Source organism: Tachypleus tridentatus, chromosome 8 (genome assembly GCF_004210375.1).
Source record: "Tachypleus tridentatus isolate NWPU-2018 chromosome 8, ASM421037v1, whole genome shotgun sequence".
In the NCBI taxonomy this organism is placed as follows: domain Eukaryota; kingdom Metazoa; phylum Arthropoda; class Merostomata; order Xiphosura; family Limulidae; genus Tachypleus; species Tachypleus tridentatus.
The window spans coordinates 119,172,146-119,187,528 of record NC_134832.1 but is presented as its reverse complement, the minus strand read 5'-3'; the positions used below and the strand labels follow the sequence as shown (position 1 = coordinate 119,187,528).

Sequence of the window (15,383 nt, the reverse complement as noted above, 5' to 3'; positions counted from 1 at the left end):
TTATAAAGTGTACTCTAGATTTTGGAGGTAACTACAAGTAGGACCCACATTGTGGTGGGGATATACTGTCTATCAGTCTTAACCTCCATTTGCCAGTCTCACATAAAAAATAAAAGAATAGCAATAGATATAGAAATTAGGAGAGTGAGATGTGGGTGCTCAAGCCCACAACGTCCCACATCTATAATCACCCTTCACTGCTTGTAGACATTTGTGAAAAGGTGACTGCTCTCCCAAGTAAAAAAGAAAAGAAATTAATGGAAATAAGAATAAGAAAAAGAGCATAAGAAAAATGAAATAAGGTAATAAGCTGCAACTAGTGCAGCATTTTTTATTTTATTTCTCTTTTGGTCTGTTTTTTAAATTATAACACACACAGCTTACATGTACATACATGTATAGCTTGTACACACAGTTCTAACAGTCGTTCATTTCTCTTCAGGTTACTATCTATAATTTAAAACTTTTACTCATCAGCTTTGTTTTACAGTATTTCATCTGTATATTTTTTGATGGGTTTGTTCTACTTTTGTGATGTTTTTTTGCAACAAGCACCTTGTTTCTTCATTTTTTTTCAACACCAAATCTTTTAATTTTTGTCAAATCTTTTATAACTTGGTCTTCTCTCCTTCAATAAGTACCCATATTATAATAAAAAAAATCCATTAACAGTAACCTATTTTAGGAGTAAAACAAAGCACAAATAATTTACACAATGTCTGTAACATTAAAATTAAATGTTTAGTAATAATAAAACCCAAAATCAAAATACATTTAAAGATAACATTTTATTAATCTTGCATCACCAGGTTTGAAAAAATATTCTCTTTAATAAGAAATGCCTATCAGTATTTTATAACTCTTCAACAGTCACTTCTAAATTTACTCTGTAACTGTAATGTAAGAACTTTTTGTATGAGAAATATTTACCTAAATTGGTTTAAGATACCAAAATATAGATGAAAGTAAATACTGAAGGTAAGCCAATTCCAGTATACAAGCAAGCTTCAGTAAAATACATTTCCACTTGAAATTATAATTCTATCATTTAGTAAATTATGATTTTTTATTTTAATTCTTTAAATCACATTTTCTATATTCACAAGATAATTTTTCTCATTTTAACTTTTATTAAACTATTAAAACATATTTAAAGCCAAATTCAAACTTTTTTGGTAACCTCACTGATACAGTATTGTTGAATGAACAAGAAAAAAAATCCATAATTAACAATTTACTCTAGAAAGATAGAATCAAAATGTAAGAATCTTTTTAAAATGTTTTCATAAACTTGAAAAGTATGAATGAAGGGACTAATAGCACAAATTCATGTTAAACATTCTTTAAGAACACATACTTAGAAACATGAAACTTTATATGCATCATGTTATTTAACATAGCTAACTATTGAATCATTTTCTTTACTTATATGTGATATACATAGATAGCCGACAACATACTTGAACAACGCAAATGATGAAACTCATTTTTAAATAAAATAATAAATTCATTTCTGTTATACTTTTATATATGTGTAAGTAACTGCACATTGCATGTAAAGTACAATAAAGTTCACCTCACTCTAGTCTTCTTTGTGGAATGGATGTGATCCACAAAAAAGTTGTTTGAATTCAAGTCACAACAGGAAAGAGATAAACCATTTATTTTCATACAGACAACGTAATTTTTTATGTGTATGTAGTTCTAGTGAATAATGAAAATGGGAACTTCAATTCATTTGCAACCATCCATATATCCCTATAATACATATATACCATTCCTAGAACCCCCACACAAATATGTAACTTATAACAATAGTTTCTCAAGTGACCCATTTAGAAAAATAAATGCATGTACATGAACAAATAACATTTATATATGCTTGATCTAATAAAATACAAATTCATAATTTAATTTTCTCTGTTTTTATTCAAAAACTGCATCACGTTGTCTAATACATGAAAATAAAGATAAAACATGAAACAAATGTACGTTAGTCTTCTATGTTAGTCATACCAATTTACAAGCAGCATAATTTTCATTTTTTTTTTTTTTTTATAATGCACATTTTAAATACCTGTATATTTGTCATAAATGGTAAACACATTCCAGAGTTAATTGGTTGTGCGTTGTTGTATGCTTCAAGTTTGTGTAACAATTTAACTCTCTGTATATAGCCTTGGTAATTTTGACCAATTTTGTAATCACCATGCACCCTGAAAGCATGCACAGTATAACTGAATTTATAAAGTGAAACTTCACAAAATTTGGCAACCTTCTCTTACATACTAACAGTCTGTTGTATATACAAAATCAAATTTAATATATTTTGACTAAATTTATGAAATTATAGAACCTTTGCTGAGTCAGTTCCAGTTGCAGGTAATGTTTATATTAAAAATAAAACTACTTTTTCATCTTATAGTTTATGTTTCATTTACATAACCTCTCAAACCTCCTAATTGAATATCAAGTTTTGGTTTTCTGTAGAGCTATGTGTTATCTGTTATTTTCTCTATCCTAACAACCTGCTATAACAAGTAATATGACAAACATATAAAGCACACATTATTTCCTGTGAAATAAAAAAATATATATCTCTTAAAAACAAAGATTATTTTTAACTCAAAGTAAACTAAGCATCTAATGATAAATATTACTAGATCTATGAAAACAGAGTACACAGATGCATCAAAATATACACAGGGCTTCTGAAGGTTCAGATCTTTCTTTAGTCATAAAAATTAAATAAAAAATAATTACATAACTATTTGTATGTTCCTTGCCCCAAGTAAAGGTGAAAACAGAAATAATACACAGATAAATTGCGACTCAGAGACTATTAAAGTTTTGAATAATGACAGTCAAAAATAAGTTTTGAAAACTAACTTACTGATACTAGAAAACTCATGAAAACAAAAGAGTTATGATAAAAGTGAGTACAAGTATATACACAACTAATTTGAGCAGCAAATGTCCAAGTTCTTAATTATTTTTTTCAAAATAAAAGAGAAGCCACATAGAAATTGTACAAAACTGTATGCACTCACAATTTTTAAGCAACTCAAAACTTACATTTTTATTCAAGAAAACAAAAAATATGCAATCTTTCTCTACAAAAATTATAGAATGAAGTTATTTGTTAAATTATCTTATAATTATACCACAAGTTTAAAATCACTAAAATTGTTTTTTTAATCACTACAGAAAGAAATTTGGATTAAAAGGAAAAAGTTGATTAATAAACACAATAATTTCTTAGTGTATTTTTTTCTGGAACCATTATAGTTGACAAAATAGAACAATACAGTATATGGATGTAGTAAGTTTCCATAAATATGTATTAACAAACTCAAGTCAATCACGATTGTACAAATGTTTCAGACATAGATATTTCCAGGTGAAATGTGTAGTTTAGGGTTTAAAATTATCAATACCAAAAACCTGTAATGAAAGTTGCTAAGCATAATAGTTACTAACGTGACTATTAAAAAGAGAAAATAGAAAAAAAAAAATGTTTTCAAAGCCAAAGAAACACTACTCTGTATTGGTTAGAAGTAACAACAACAAAAACAATACCTTCCTGACAAATTTTCACAAATAAAAGAAATTCACATATTTCTCTATGATGTACAAATACATCTGCAATGCACTGATGAAAGTTGAACAAAAAATGTCACTAAAAGAAGTTGACAACATAAAAAAACCAAACAAACACCCAGCAAAATGTTAAAGTCACACAAATATGAAACAGTTATGAAGTTGACTCATTCCTCTCTTATCCTATGTCTTAGTTGTCCATCTTTAAGACATTAAATGTTAAAAAGATTAACTGCTACTACATTTGTCTCATGTATAAATTAATTCAAACAGGAAATATTACAGTAATCATACAATCATTCATTTATTAATGGATACCATCAGACAATACCAACCTCATGTACTACCACAGAGTTACTTGTAACTTCTCTATCATGACACATGCATATAATACTTTTTTTATTCAGCCCAAGTTTTTTAAATAACTACATCTACAGTATTTTATGGTAGGTTACTACAAGAGCTGCAGTTAGCAGGTCACGCAAGATTGTGTCCATTGCCAGCTTTGTATATTTATTACTGTGTTGCCAAATAGTTCTATATGCTTGTTAACATTTGGCATTGTTTTGTTGTGTGGGTGTACTTCATTCAGGCTTCACAGCTTTCAAAACTTCTTATCTGCAATTGTGCTGAATCTATACATGTACTTTGGTATACCTGCCTTGAACACCTTAAAGTTTTTACGTAAAATGCATTATTACAACTAGTCAATCAAACACATGAAAAATAGACTTTTGATTTGAATAAAACTTATTATTTTCTGAAATTATGCTTCCACTGTATTATTTCATCAAACCATGAGGACAGAATATTTGTGTATGCACTGGAGAGAACAAAGTTAAGATGTTCAACACAAAAGATTATTAAATATGCCAAACAATACTGGATGAATGAAGTCTTTAATTATAAAAGTAAGACTCAACTTAGACCCAGAATTCAAAACTTGTGGTCTCCTGTACTTTCTTCCTCTTATATAAATATAAGACTGTCAAAAGTTTGAAAAAAAAAAGAAAGATGAAATATATAACTGTGATTAGACAGCATTAAGAAACAAAATATACTGCACCACAACCTATAACTACAAATGCTAAACTAACATTAAGAAATCTTAATATTCTGAAAGTTTTGAAATAGGCTATGTGTATCCCATTCAAAGAAAAAAACAAAACAAATACCTTCTGATCCCATTAAAAAACATGTAATAATAAGACAAAAATTCACTAATTTTCATAATACTTAAAACAATGAGTCTTGTCTTATGAAGTACTGCTTTTTAAACTGCTAATTTTCTTATGGCCACTAAGATATCTCAAAATATATTGCAAGGAAAAATAACACACAGACATTAACAGAGGTGAGACTATTTTTAAGTGTCTATTTGAAAATCTCTTATAATTCTAATCACAGGAATCTAGTTTCAAATTAGTAATACGAGCATAACACAATATTTAAAAACAAGCTTTATTAATAAACCAACAACTTCAATGGTGCAAAGTGGCTTCAGAGCATAATGTGCTGAATATTTACAGCCTTATTCAAAATTGCTTCACCATGATTCAAGTAATGCAAAAAGAATTCAAAGAATCCAAGTATATCACTAAAGGACTAATTTGCATGTTCTTTTCATTTACACTTGAATAGCACTTAAGTTTCAAGTGGAAATAAAAAAAGTTCAAGAGCTTTCATCACCAGGAAACAAACTTAAATTTCCCTGATGTAGTGTAGTAGAACACACAAATATGATGATAATTCACAGTCCCTTGCACTAAATCAATTGCATACTTTATAAACCCACAATCATGAAATTATTCACACGTGTTTACATACAGAATTTTATATTATTATCAGAATGTTCTCATTAAATTCATTTTGAAAGCACATCTCTCTTAATATTCAATAATTTAGTGTTATAATACCAAACTTTCAATTCCTGGTATATTTTCATGCATTTATTAAGGAACAGAAAATAGTTTTAGACTTTTTTTTTTAACTTACTAATTTAAAACACATCAGTTTTGAAAAATGCATTTTTCATAACTTAATATTCTAGTTATGTCACAGTTGAACAAACACTGATGAAATCCAAACAAACAAAATAACATAAAAAGTTTCTTTGTAGCAATAGAGGTAATAAATCTGCTTTGGAGATCACAAAATCTCCACTTAGATTTAATTTTGTCATTTTACCAAAAGTATGTTGATTTAATTTATTTAATGTACACTCATAAACAAAAAATACACTACTAATTTCCATTTGAATATTTATCTTTGGCTGAAAACTGCAAATGCATACAAGTTTGCAGTACTCTAGAGTAAAATAAATATCAACAGAATGTATTTAAAAAATCAATATACTGAAACAAGAACATATTTTAAAACTTTAACAATATCTTGCATTACTTACTTTATAGATAAATTTCAGGTGTAATTATTCTGTTGGAGTGATAAATTCTGATGCTTAAATACAAAATTTAAAATCTAAACTCAAATATAGTCTCATGCATACAGATCAGCAAAATGAAAAAAATGTTATTTTGATTTAATACAATAAACATCCTGAAAGCTTCTACATAAACAGTTACTCACCATTTTTGCTGATGTCAAACTCTACCAAGTTGATGAGGTTAGCTATGTCAGGTGGAATGCGGTAAATTTCATTGTCACTAAGGCTTAACTTGCGCAACTTAACTAATCGAAAAAGGCCCTATAATGAAAGAAAAATTAATTTTTAATAAGTCAAAGTTTAAAATAATTTTGAAATCTGTGGTAATTTTCTACATTATAAAGTGTTAATATGATAATGATTAACAAATAATACACAAATTTAGTATGTTCAGTTCTAAAGTCACACAGACAAAAATTAGTTTGTATTTAATAAAAGCATTTACATTACTATAAAATAAAATGTTTAAAAATAAAGGCAATGTGATATGTCAGGAAACAAGATATCACAGGAATTAACAACATTACTAGATTTTTAAATAAAAATTCACAAAACTTTACTCAAATAACTATTTCATTTTTGCCTATCTCCTAGAAATACTTTACCCATTTTTATGGCATCCATTTAGAATTAATAATAGAAGATTACGTTAAAAACATACTAATGTTTAGACTTTCAAAATTTAAATTATTACCCCTTACATTAAAAAAAAGGCTTGCCATTAACACTAACCCAAACAAGCACAAATTGCATTTGAACAAGATATTTAACATGAATATACCAATTAGATGGGGCTGGTGGCTTAATATTGAATAGCAGTTTTATTTTTCAGTTTTTAATATACTCACACATTTGAATTATCACTTTTTAAAGATGAAATGGTAATATCAATTTCTCAAACTTAGCAAGTTCAAACTATGTTTTTTGAAAAGTAGAAAGGAAGCAATTTAACAGTCATTCATAAAATAGATTATATATCATTTAATAATTATTTCAAATATTTAGGTTTTTAATATTTTAAGGGTTTTATAAGTATACATGTATTTTGACAGAGGTAGTCAAGTAGTGGAATTTGCTAATTGATTACATTGAACTAACTGATTACTCTCACAAAACTTGGGTTGGAATAATCAAAGATAGTAATAATCAGAAATAATTTTGATCAGTTGGTCACATTCACGACATTAATCAATTCAATTACTGAAAGTTAGAATAACTAAAAAAAGATTATTTTTTGAGATATCTGTCAATTTGATCATAATTTTCATTAATTCATTATTTTATGTGACACTAATATACATAGTCAATCAAGCTACTTGCCCAGCTCTAATAAATACATTCCTTTTCAACTACACTGACTAAAAAACACTGCAAATTTCATTAGTATTTTTCTCATTTAGGCTAACCACCTAATATCCCCCTCATAAAAGATATTTGAAAGTCAAGATTCCTTAAACTAGAAAAATGATTGTTATTATCTCTATTAATGATTTTAATAAAAATACAGTAATACCTAGTTATTATCCATTAAGAGCACCAGGCAAAATATTTTTGAGCTCAGAATGCAAAATAAATAAGTGTAGTTATAAATTAGTGTTTTTCTGGAGAAGTATTATTTTGGTAGTAAAGTTTAATTATCTTACTGTATTATAATTAGATTGATTATATAAATCAACATGTTTTATATCTATTCTATTGTTAAAGCCTAATATAAAGGTGGAAGAAAGAATTATTTGGTAAAATCCAAAGTTTAAATGAAGTAATAAAAGAGATGCTTAGAGCAACAGATAGACTTGTAGGTAAGGGTGAATTATATGCCAAAGATGGTCTCCATTTAAACATGCTAAATAGATAGGTAAACAAGATTTATAAGCACATGGAAGAGTTTTATTGATGGTGAAATTCTAAAGGTATAATTGCAGACAAAAAAAAACCCTCAAGACCTTCACCAAACATGACCAAGATCAAAATTTGAATGAAGAGAATGTGCAGATAAACTGCAGGAAAAGGACTGAGCCCCCTTCCTATCTGGGTTAGATAAGAACTAGACTGAGGGTGCAGAGAAATGAGAAAGTGGTCTGTGGACAAATAGCATATATCATCCAACCTGTGGTATCCACAGGTCAGCAGTTACATTAAACAAAGCTGCAAGTAGAAGGGATACATGGTATAAGAATGAGGCTACAAACAGGTGTATAACATGAACACGTAACCTTAATCTGCCTGTTAGGTAACTAGAACAGTCATTTGCAACCAACTATTCAAAATCATACAAGGAATTCTGAGAGTACTTGGGATTCAAAAATATGTAGTTGCAATAACTGTAAGGTAGTCAATAAGGCTGCTATAAATAATAGTGATTCCGGAAGATGCAAAAACCTCTGTCACGGAGCCAAGCCAAAAAGTTGTGGCTGACATCATTGACTGGAAAGAGTTCAACTTTCTATCAATAAACTACTGCCAATATGCACGTCATTTCTCTTTAGGCTAAGCAGAAACTGAACTAGATAAAAGTCAACCTTAGAAATTAAACCCCACTGTTGTGTGAAAGACAGCATAATTTTGAATTTCTGGATAGCCAAGTGCATTATATCCAATCATGGCTCCCTCCACAGAAAGAGTATAAAAATAACTGGAAGAGTTGAACACACTAGAAGAGACCACAGAAACAAAAACCCAGGTGTAGCTGCCAATCTACTGTAATCACCAGGATCTGATAGTGTGTTAGAACAAATTAAATATTGTACCCTGTGTAACATGTGAAGTGGAAAGAAGATTAAGAATGGTAAACCCATCCTGTCTAGGTGGAAAGCATTTATTATAAAGGCCAAAAAATGAAGTACTGGAAACCAAAGTGCTAGTAGTTTGGTATTCCAATGAATGGTCAACCCATCAATTATACCTACAAAATAAAAAACAATCCAACCGAACCTTGTGATGCAACATCTATTCTGTCAGGAGAGTCTGTATGGATTGAGACAATTGACCTGCTACCACATGCATCACCTGTGGAACATAACAAGATAGATGGATGATAAGACTAGTCCAGAGAAAGGTCCAAAATTTGAAATTATGGAGAACTAGACCACATGTCTCCTTGCTGAGAAACATAAAACATCACTGCAGAAAAGTCAGAGCAAAGCCTGAAAAGTTAGCCCTCATGAAGCTCAGACCATGAATCCCAACTTGTTGGAGAGCAAGAAAGGCAGAAAAAAACATTGTATGGGGAACTGTTGTTTTCTATGCACGAACTTTAATTCCTGACTGGTGGTATATGTACCCCATCCTTGAAGCAAGGCATCTGTGAAGAGAATAGAACTCTTAATGAGGTGAAAGTAGAGGAATCCAAATGGTAGTAATATTGTGACTTCTCAAGATTGAAGATTGATCACAACGAAAGAAACTGGGGAAATAGATGTGTACAATCCCTAGTTGCTTAAAGACCAATTGAACGATTACTTGTATTCTTGTCCCAAAGGATTTAAGTGATGCTCACACTCCCAGAAGAGAAAGAACCATCAATGCAGTGGGAAAAGCGAGTATGATTTTAGCATTCTATTCTGTAGCACTGAACAGGATGGAAGACAGCTGAGAAATGAGATGAAAAATAAAAAAATATCAAGTTGGATGTTATACTGAATTGTAGCAAGAATAGATGTCACAGTCATAGATAGGTATTGACACTTTTTGATAAGGAGAGAACAACGCTTTGACCTTCCTTGGTCATCTTCAGGTTAAAAAAGAGAGTTTGAAAGTGTCCTTTGCTGGACACATCTATGGAGATTATAAACAGCCTATGCAGGATCTTGGCAAACAGATTGCTTTACATCTTATCATTGGACGTAAACAATAAATACTGTCCTACAGAATTTGTTTACAATGTCGTATATGGTGTGGCTATAGCAAAAGAATGTGCTACAATGGTCTATGATAAAAGTGGTATGAATGATGTATCAGTTACACCATGACATGACACAGTACAGATAGAGTTTACTATAGCTATGTATCTGTCAATTATATTTCAAGTTTACAACCAATGTAATTACAATATCTCTCCTATTCTTTCATAAGTACATAGATTAGCTCATACTTCATCATTAACATCTGGTTATTGACAGTTTTCTTACCATATATTCAAATAATATGAACATACAAGTTAGAAACTAATGGACTTATTGGTATTATGTCTTATCCAGCCTTAACAAAGGTTACCAAATAAATAGATAATCTGATATTCAATCACTGACATTTTGTTAATATTGATCCAATAGGAGAGTTGCATGGAACAAAAGGTCAATTTACAAGCACAATTTAAAATTTTTTATTAATTATTAACTACATTATTAAACTTCCAGAGCAAATCTACTAATATGCAACTGTGAAATCCAATGGTGTGCAAATTGCTATTTTCATTATTTGAAAATCATTGAAACCCCCTACAACTAGTCAATACCACCCACTGCCAACTCTTTTACAAACAAATAGTGGAATTGACTGAAAGAGCAAATATGTTAATGATAATGATTCATATTCGTAACACACAGGATAGGAGTTGTGCACCTATACCACCAGACCTTGAGTACTGTTATTAGCTAAAATATATATAAAAAAACTTGGATATAATAATGTGAACAGAAAATACATTATTTCACAAGTTAGTTCAATAACCTGCTAGTGTTGAAAAGAAAAAGAAACTCTGCAAATTAATAAAGAAATTCAGGTTTTGGATCTTTTATAAATTTTGTCATGAGTAACTGTTCCAAAGTTTGAGATCTAAATTTGCCATACTCGTTCAGTTTGAAAATAGTTTGCAACCAGTGTTATGGTATTAAAGTCTTATACTGGTGAAGCGTTATCTATATTGGTTATCTATGTGACATCTCAATAAAACTAAGAGTAAATTTTTGTCAAAAAATAATTACATTGCTATATATTGCTCGTTAGGCTTAACAGTACAGAACTTAAAGATTCTTTAAAAATGAAATAAAGTACTCTGGTATCTGTAAAATATTACTGCACTATTGAATATTTAATAGTAAATATAATAAAATACGGAATGCTTACCCTTGGGAGATCTTTAATATGATTAGCATCCAAAAGCAACTCTTCAAGAGTTCGAGCATAGCGTAAAACATCATCGGGAACATTTGATAAGCTACAGTGCCTCTTATCGATGTATTCAACCTGACGGTTGCAACTACGAAATAATGGAATACATCGAAGCATGACTCTAATGAGTTTAACAAGTATGGTTTACACAAAAATCATATTATCCCACCGATAATTCAAAACTGTCAACACATTGTGAAAATTGATATAAATCGAGGTTTACACCCTCCGCAAAGTTTGAACGCGAAAGCTATGACTCTGACGTCATCATTTCCTTCCCCATACAAAAAAAAAATTGATGATGCTTCCATCTAGAGGCAAGTGTATCCAAAGAATAATGATATATATATTTTAAAAGTATATTCCATACAATAATTTAAACTTTAAAATAATACTTACACTAAAGAGTATTTACATTTAACGCTGTGTGTTCTTTATAATAAGCATTTTGTACGATATTATTACCTTCAGTGGCTAATACTGTGTTTTATGACACTATGTAAACAATATTGAAAGGTTTCATCGTTAACAAAATGTGCTTGAAAAACAAAAAAACAAAAGAAAATACTTCAAGTAATATAAAGCGTCGATTAATTAAAAAACTCTTACAAATTGCAATTGATATTCCTAAGAAAATATTAAGAGCAAAATTCTAAGTACCTATTAGAAATCTATATATCTGTAGTACACAGACACCAAGTGGTTTCTACATTCCTATATCAATTTAGTATTATACTAACTTTCTCAGTTATTTCTGAGTGTGTGCTTTTCATCATACATTTTTAAAGCACATCCACATTGAGTTATCTATTATGTTTGCCAAGTTGAAATCGAAACTCAGATTCTAGCGTTGTAAACTAGTCTGAAAACTTATCGCTGTCCCATCAGAGGACGATGTATTTGTTTTCAGAGCCCGGCATGGTCAGGTGGTTAAAGCACTTGATTTGCAATCTGAGAATCGCGGGTTTGAATTCCGCAATACAAAATATGCTCGCCCTTTCAACCATGGGAAAGTTATTATGTCAGTCAATCCTACTATTCGTTGGTAAAACAGTAGCCCAAGAATTGGCGGTGAATGACTAGCTACGCTGTCTTTATATTTCACTGCTAAATGAGGGACGGCTAATGCAAATGGTAGACTGTGGCTTTTCGCGAAATTCAAAACAAACCACGTCAAATCTTGTTTTCAGAACCTTTCTAGATTACTGTTTAAAGGATTAACGGCATATATTCAAAAGACCTACATGCGAGTGTGAAATCCAATGGTATGCAAATTGCTATTTTTATTATTTGAAAATGCTTACCCTTGGGAGATCTTTAATATGATTGGCATCCAAAAGTAACTTTTCAAGAGTTAGAGCACAGCGCAAAAGATCATCGGGAACATTTGATAAGTTACAGTGCTTCTTATCGATGAAGCACAGTAGCTTATCAAATGTTTCTACATTCCTATATCAATTTAGTATTGGCCCCCCAGTGGCTCAGTGGTATGTCTGCGGACTTCCAACGCTAAAAACCGAGTTACGATACCCGTGGTGGACAGAGCACAGACAGTTCATAGTGAAGCTTTGTGCTTAATTCAAAACAACAAAACAACAACAATTTAGTATTATACTAACTTTCTCAGTTATTTCTGAGTGTGTACTTTTCGTCATACATTTTTAAAGCACATCCACATTGGATTATCTATTATGTAATAGATAACGTATAGGGTTTACGTTAAGGGTTACAGGCTATTTAATAGGGACAGAGTATTAGAGATAAGACAGGAGGAGTGGGTTTATATGTAAAATGTGAGTTACATTCTGCTGAGGTTGAGGATATCAAAGATAATAGCAAAGAAACTGAATCCATCTGAGTTTCCGTTACTGAATATAAAGGGTAAAGGCTTTTAGTGTAAATTTATTATAGACCACCAAATGATATCGGTGAAATTAGTGAGGAACGTTACAATGAATTTAAGGTTTTAGTTGTTAAGAAGTCATAATTATAGGTAATTTAATTTCATGTATATAGATTGGAAAACGTTAGCATCAAAATGTGAGGGATATAGGTTTCGGAAACTATTCAAGATGGCTTTTCACCAGTTAGTAATGAAACCCACTAGAAACAAGGTCATTTTTGATTTATTTTTAACTTTAAATGTGAAAATGATCGAGAGGGTGAAAACTGGGGAACATCTGGGTGCATGTGATTATTGTTTTATTAGGTTCGATGTTTTGCTGCATATGGGGGTAAGGAATAACGAAATTTTGGTAACTCATTAAAAAACAAATTGTGAAGGGATGCGACAAAAAGTATTTGATGTAAGTTGAGCAGCTGAGTTATTCGAAGACACTGATCAAATGTGGAAAAATTTTAAAGATAAAGAAGATCAGATTGAACTGTTTAAGAGTGTAAAGAAAACTTTACAGTAAATTTAAGTAAGCTTAAGAGAAAACTTGATAGGTATATGAATGATAAGGACTGGCTTTAATTTTTTTTCAAATTTGTTAATTAATAGTTATTAGTTTAGCTTAGAGAATTGGATAGCCGAGATAGCCCAATAGGTCTAATGTTATTCCAGAACATTATGTTATATTATATGGTATCAATATAAGATGAATGTCTAGGCCTTACAGCTATTTCTTCAGTCACTGATGGTGCTTTAGGAGGTGGCCGTACTTGGGATATATTACTCTGCAGTGTGTATTCCGCTGCAGCAAGTTTTTATACAAATACTCTGAGATCCACAATGCCCTCGCCTCTTTCGCTTTTCAAAGTTCATTATCAATTTACAGATGACAACTGATTTTTCAGAACATGTTTGAAAAAATTAAGTTCTCAGAAGTCCATAGGAGATGTATGTGAGTACTATAAGACGAATTTATGTTTGTAGTGGGGACTTGCAAAGAAAATGGCACTTTGTCTTTGACAATATGACAAATACTTCCACTTGCTTTATACTAGGCAGCACTAGTACAACTCTCAGAAATGGATCTTCAGTTTGCATATTTGCTGTGACCTAAACTCGTATCATTTTCAGATATATAAGTCAATGTAATTTATACTGTTTAAAGTTTCCATGGAGGTTCCTACTTCGGTTACAATGAGCTGCTGTGTGCTTTGATATTTGTGTGCCATTGATAAATAGTCTGTGAATAGCCTGCTCTCTCCATACTGGAATTGTACCTTTCTTTCGTTTATCAATACGTTTGAATTTTATTCTAACTCCATTGTTTTCTTAAAAGTGATAACATTGTGCCTTGCATGATTTTATTACTGTAGAATAATAGAAATTCATATAAAAAAATCTCTGTAATTCATACCTTCCAGAAAGAGCGTATTTTAGATGCTCTTTATGCATAAAAACTCATCATATTTTAACTGAATTGCAATAAAAGAGTCGATGTTTTAAATCTGTGTAGTCATAAGCCACGGAGATGGTCAGAAGCGTGCGATCGGATATGAATATTGTTACCGTATATCGTGAACCACCTTCTGTACAATTTCAAATTTACAAATATTATCATTATATTTTGTGGTTTTAATCAAGATGTTTCTAAAATTTTGTATTTAGTTGAAAGTAGATTTAACCTAATGTGATGAAGGCGAAGTTAATATTAATCTCTAGATCTTTATGAAAACTTATTGTTTACATCAATCCGTCTTTGTTCCTCATTTCTGGGGTGATTTTCAACCTTTCAATAACAGATCAATCCAAACAATAGTAGATGTAGAACTTATATCGATCAACATTTTGGAAGGTTTCTCATCAATAAATTATTTAATTCGTGGACATGTTTCCTGAAACAATAAACTACATGTCTCAGTTGAGGTGGATGAGGTATTTTAATTGAACTTAAGTCAAGCTACACCTTGATTTCCGATGTTTGATTAGCTCTTTGCTGTTCCTTTGATTTATTTTGAATCTGGGATTCGTTCTCAAGATATATTGTTCTTTATTTCTTATTAATGATTAATTCATCATAGTCTCGGCTGTTATATTAATTGTTTTCAAACTGATAGCAGTTTCCTTTTCTTGTGATTCTGAAGTATTTCGTTTACATTTCCTGAATATAACCTTTCTGAGCTACAACTGAAACACTATTGTCCATTTGTTGACTTCTTTCATTTTGCCACATCCTCATTTATCAAGGCATCTCTCAATTGATCATTTGCCAACAAACCATTATTGCACATGGAGCAATAGGATAAGATAGCTGGACAAGTCTTTTCATAGATTCAGCTA

The 15,383-nt window shown here is 30.5% G+C and overlaps 1 protein-coding gene across 2 annotated transcripts in view; it reads right to left on the bottom strand.

Annotated features, from left to right (window-relative positions):
• The window catches only part of LOC143223332 (protein lap4-like), a 79,641-nt gene extending 68,180 nt beyond the window's left edge, over positions 1-11,461 (bottom strand). The window contains exons 1-2 of one of the 2 annotated variants that reach the window (XM_076451199.1): positions 11,108-11,461; positions 6,187-6,304 (exon numbers count right to left, since the gene is read on the bottom strand). In XM_076451199.1, the coding sequence (XP_076307314.1) occupies positions 6,187-6,304; positions 11,108-11,269 (280 nt within the window). In that variant the 5' untranslated portion in view covers positions 11,270-11,461. The remainder of the gene's footprint in view (positions 1-6,186; positions 6,305-11,107) is intronic. The other variant, XM_076451200.1, reaches the window with a different exon arrangement.
• Between the last annotated feature and the right edge of the window lie 3,922 nt (positions 11,462-15,383).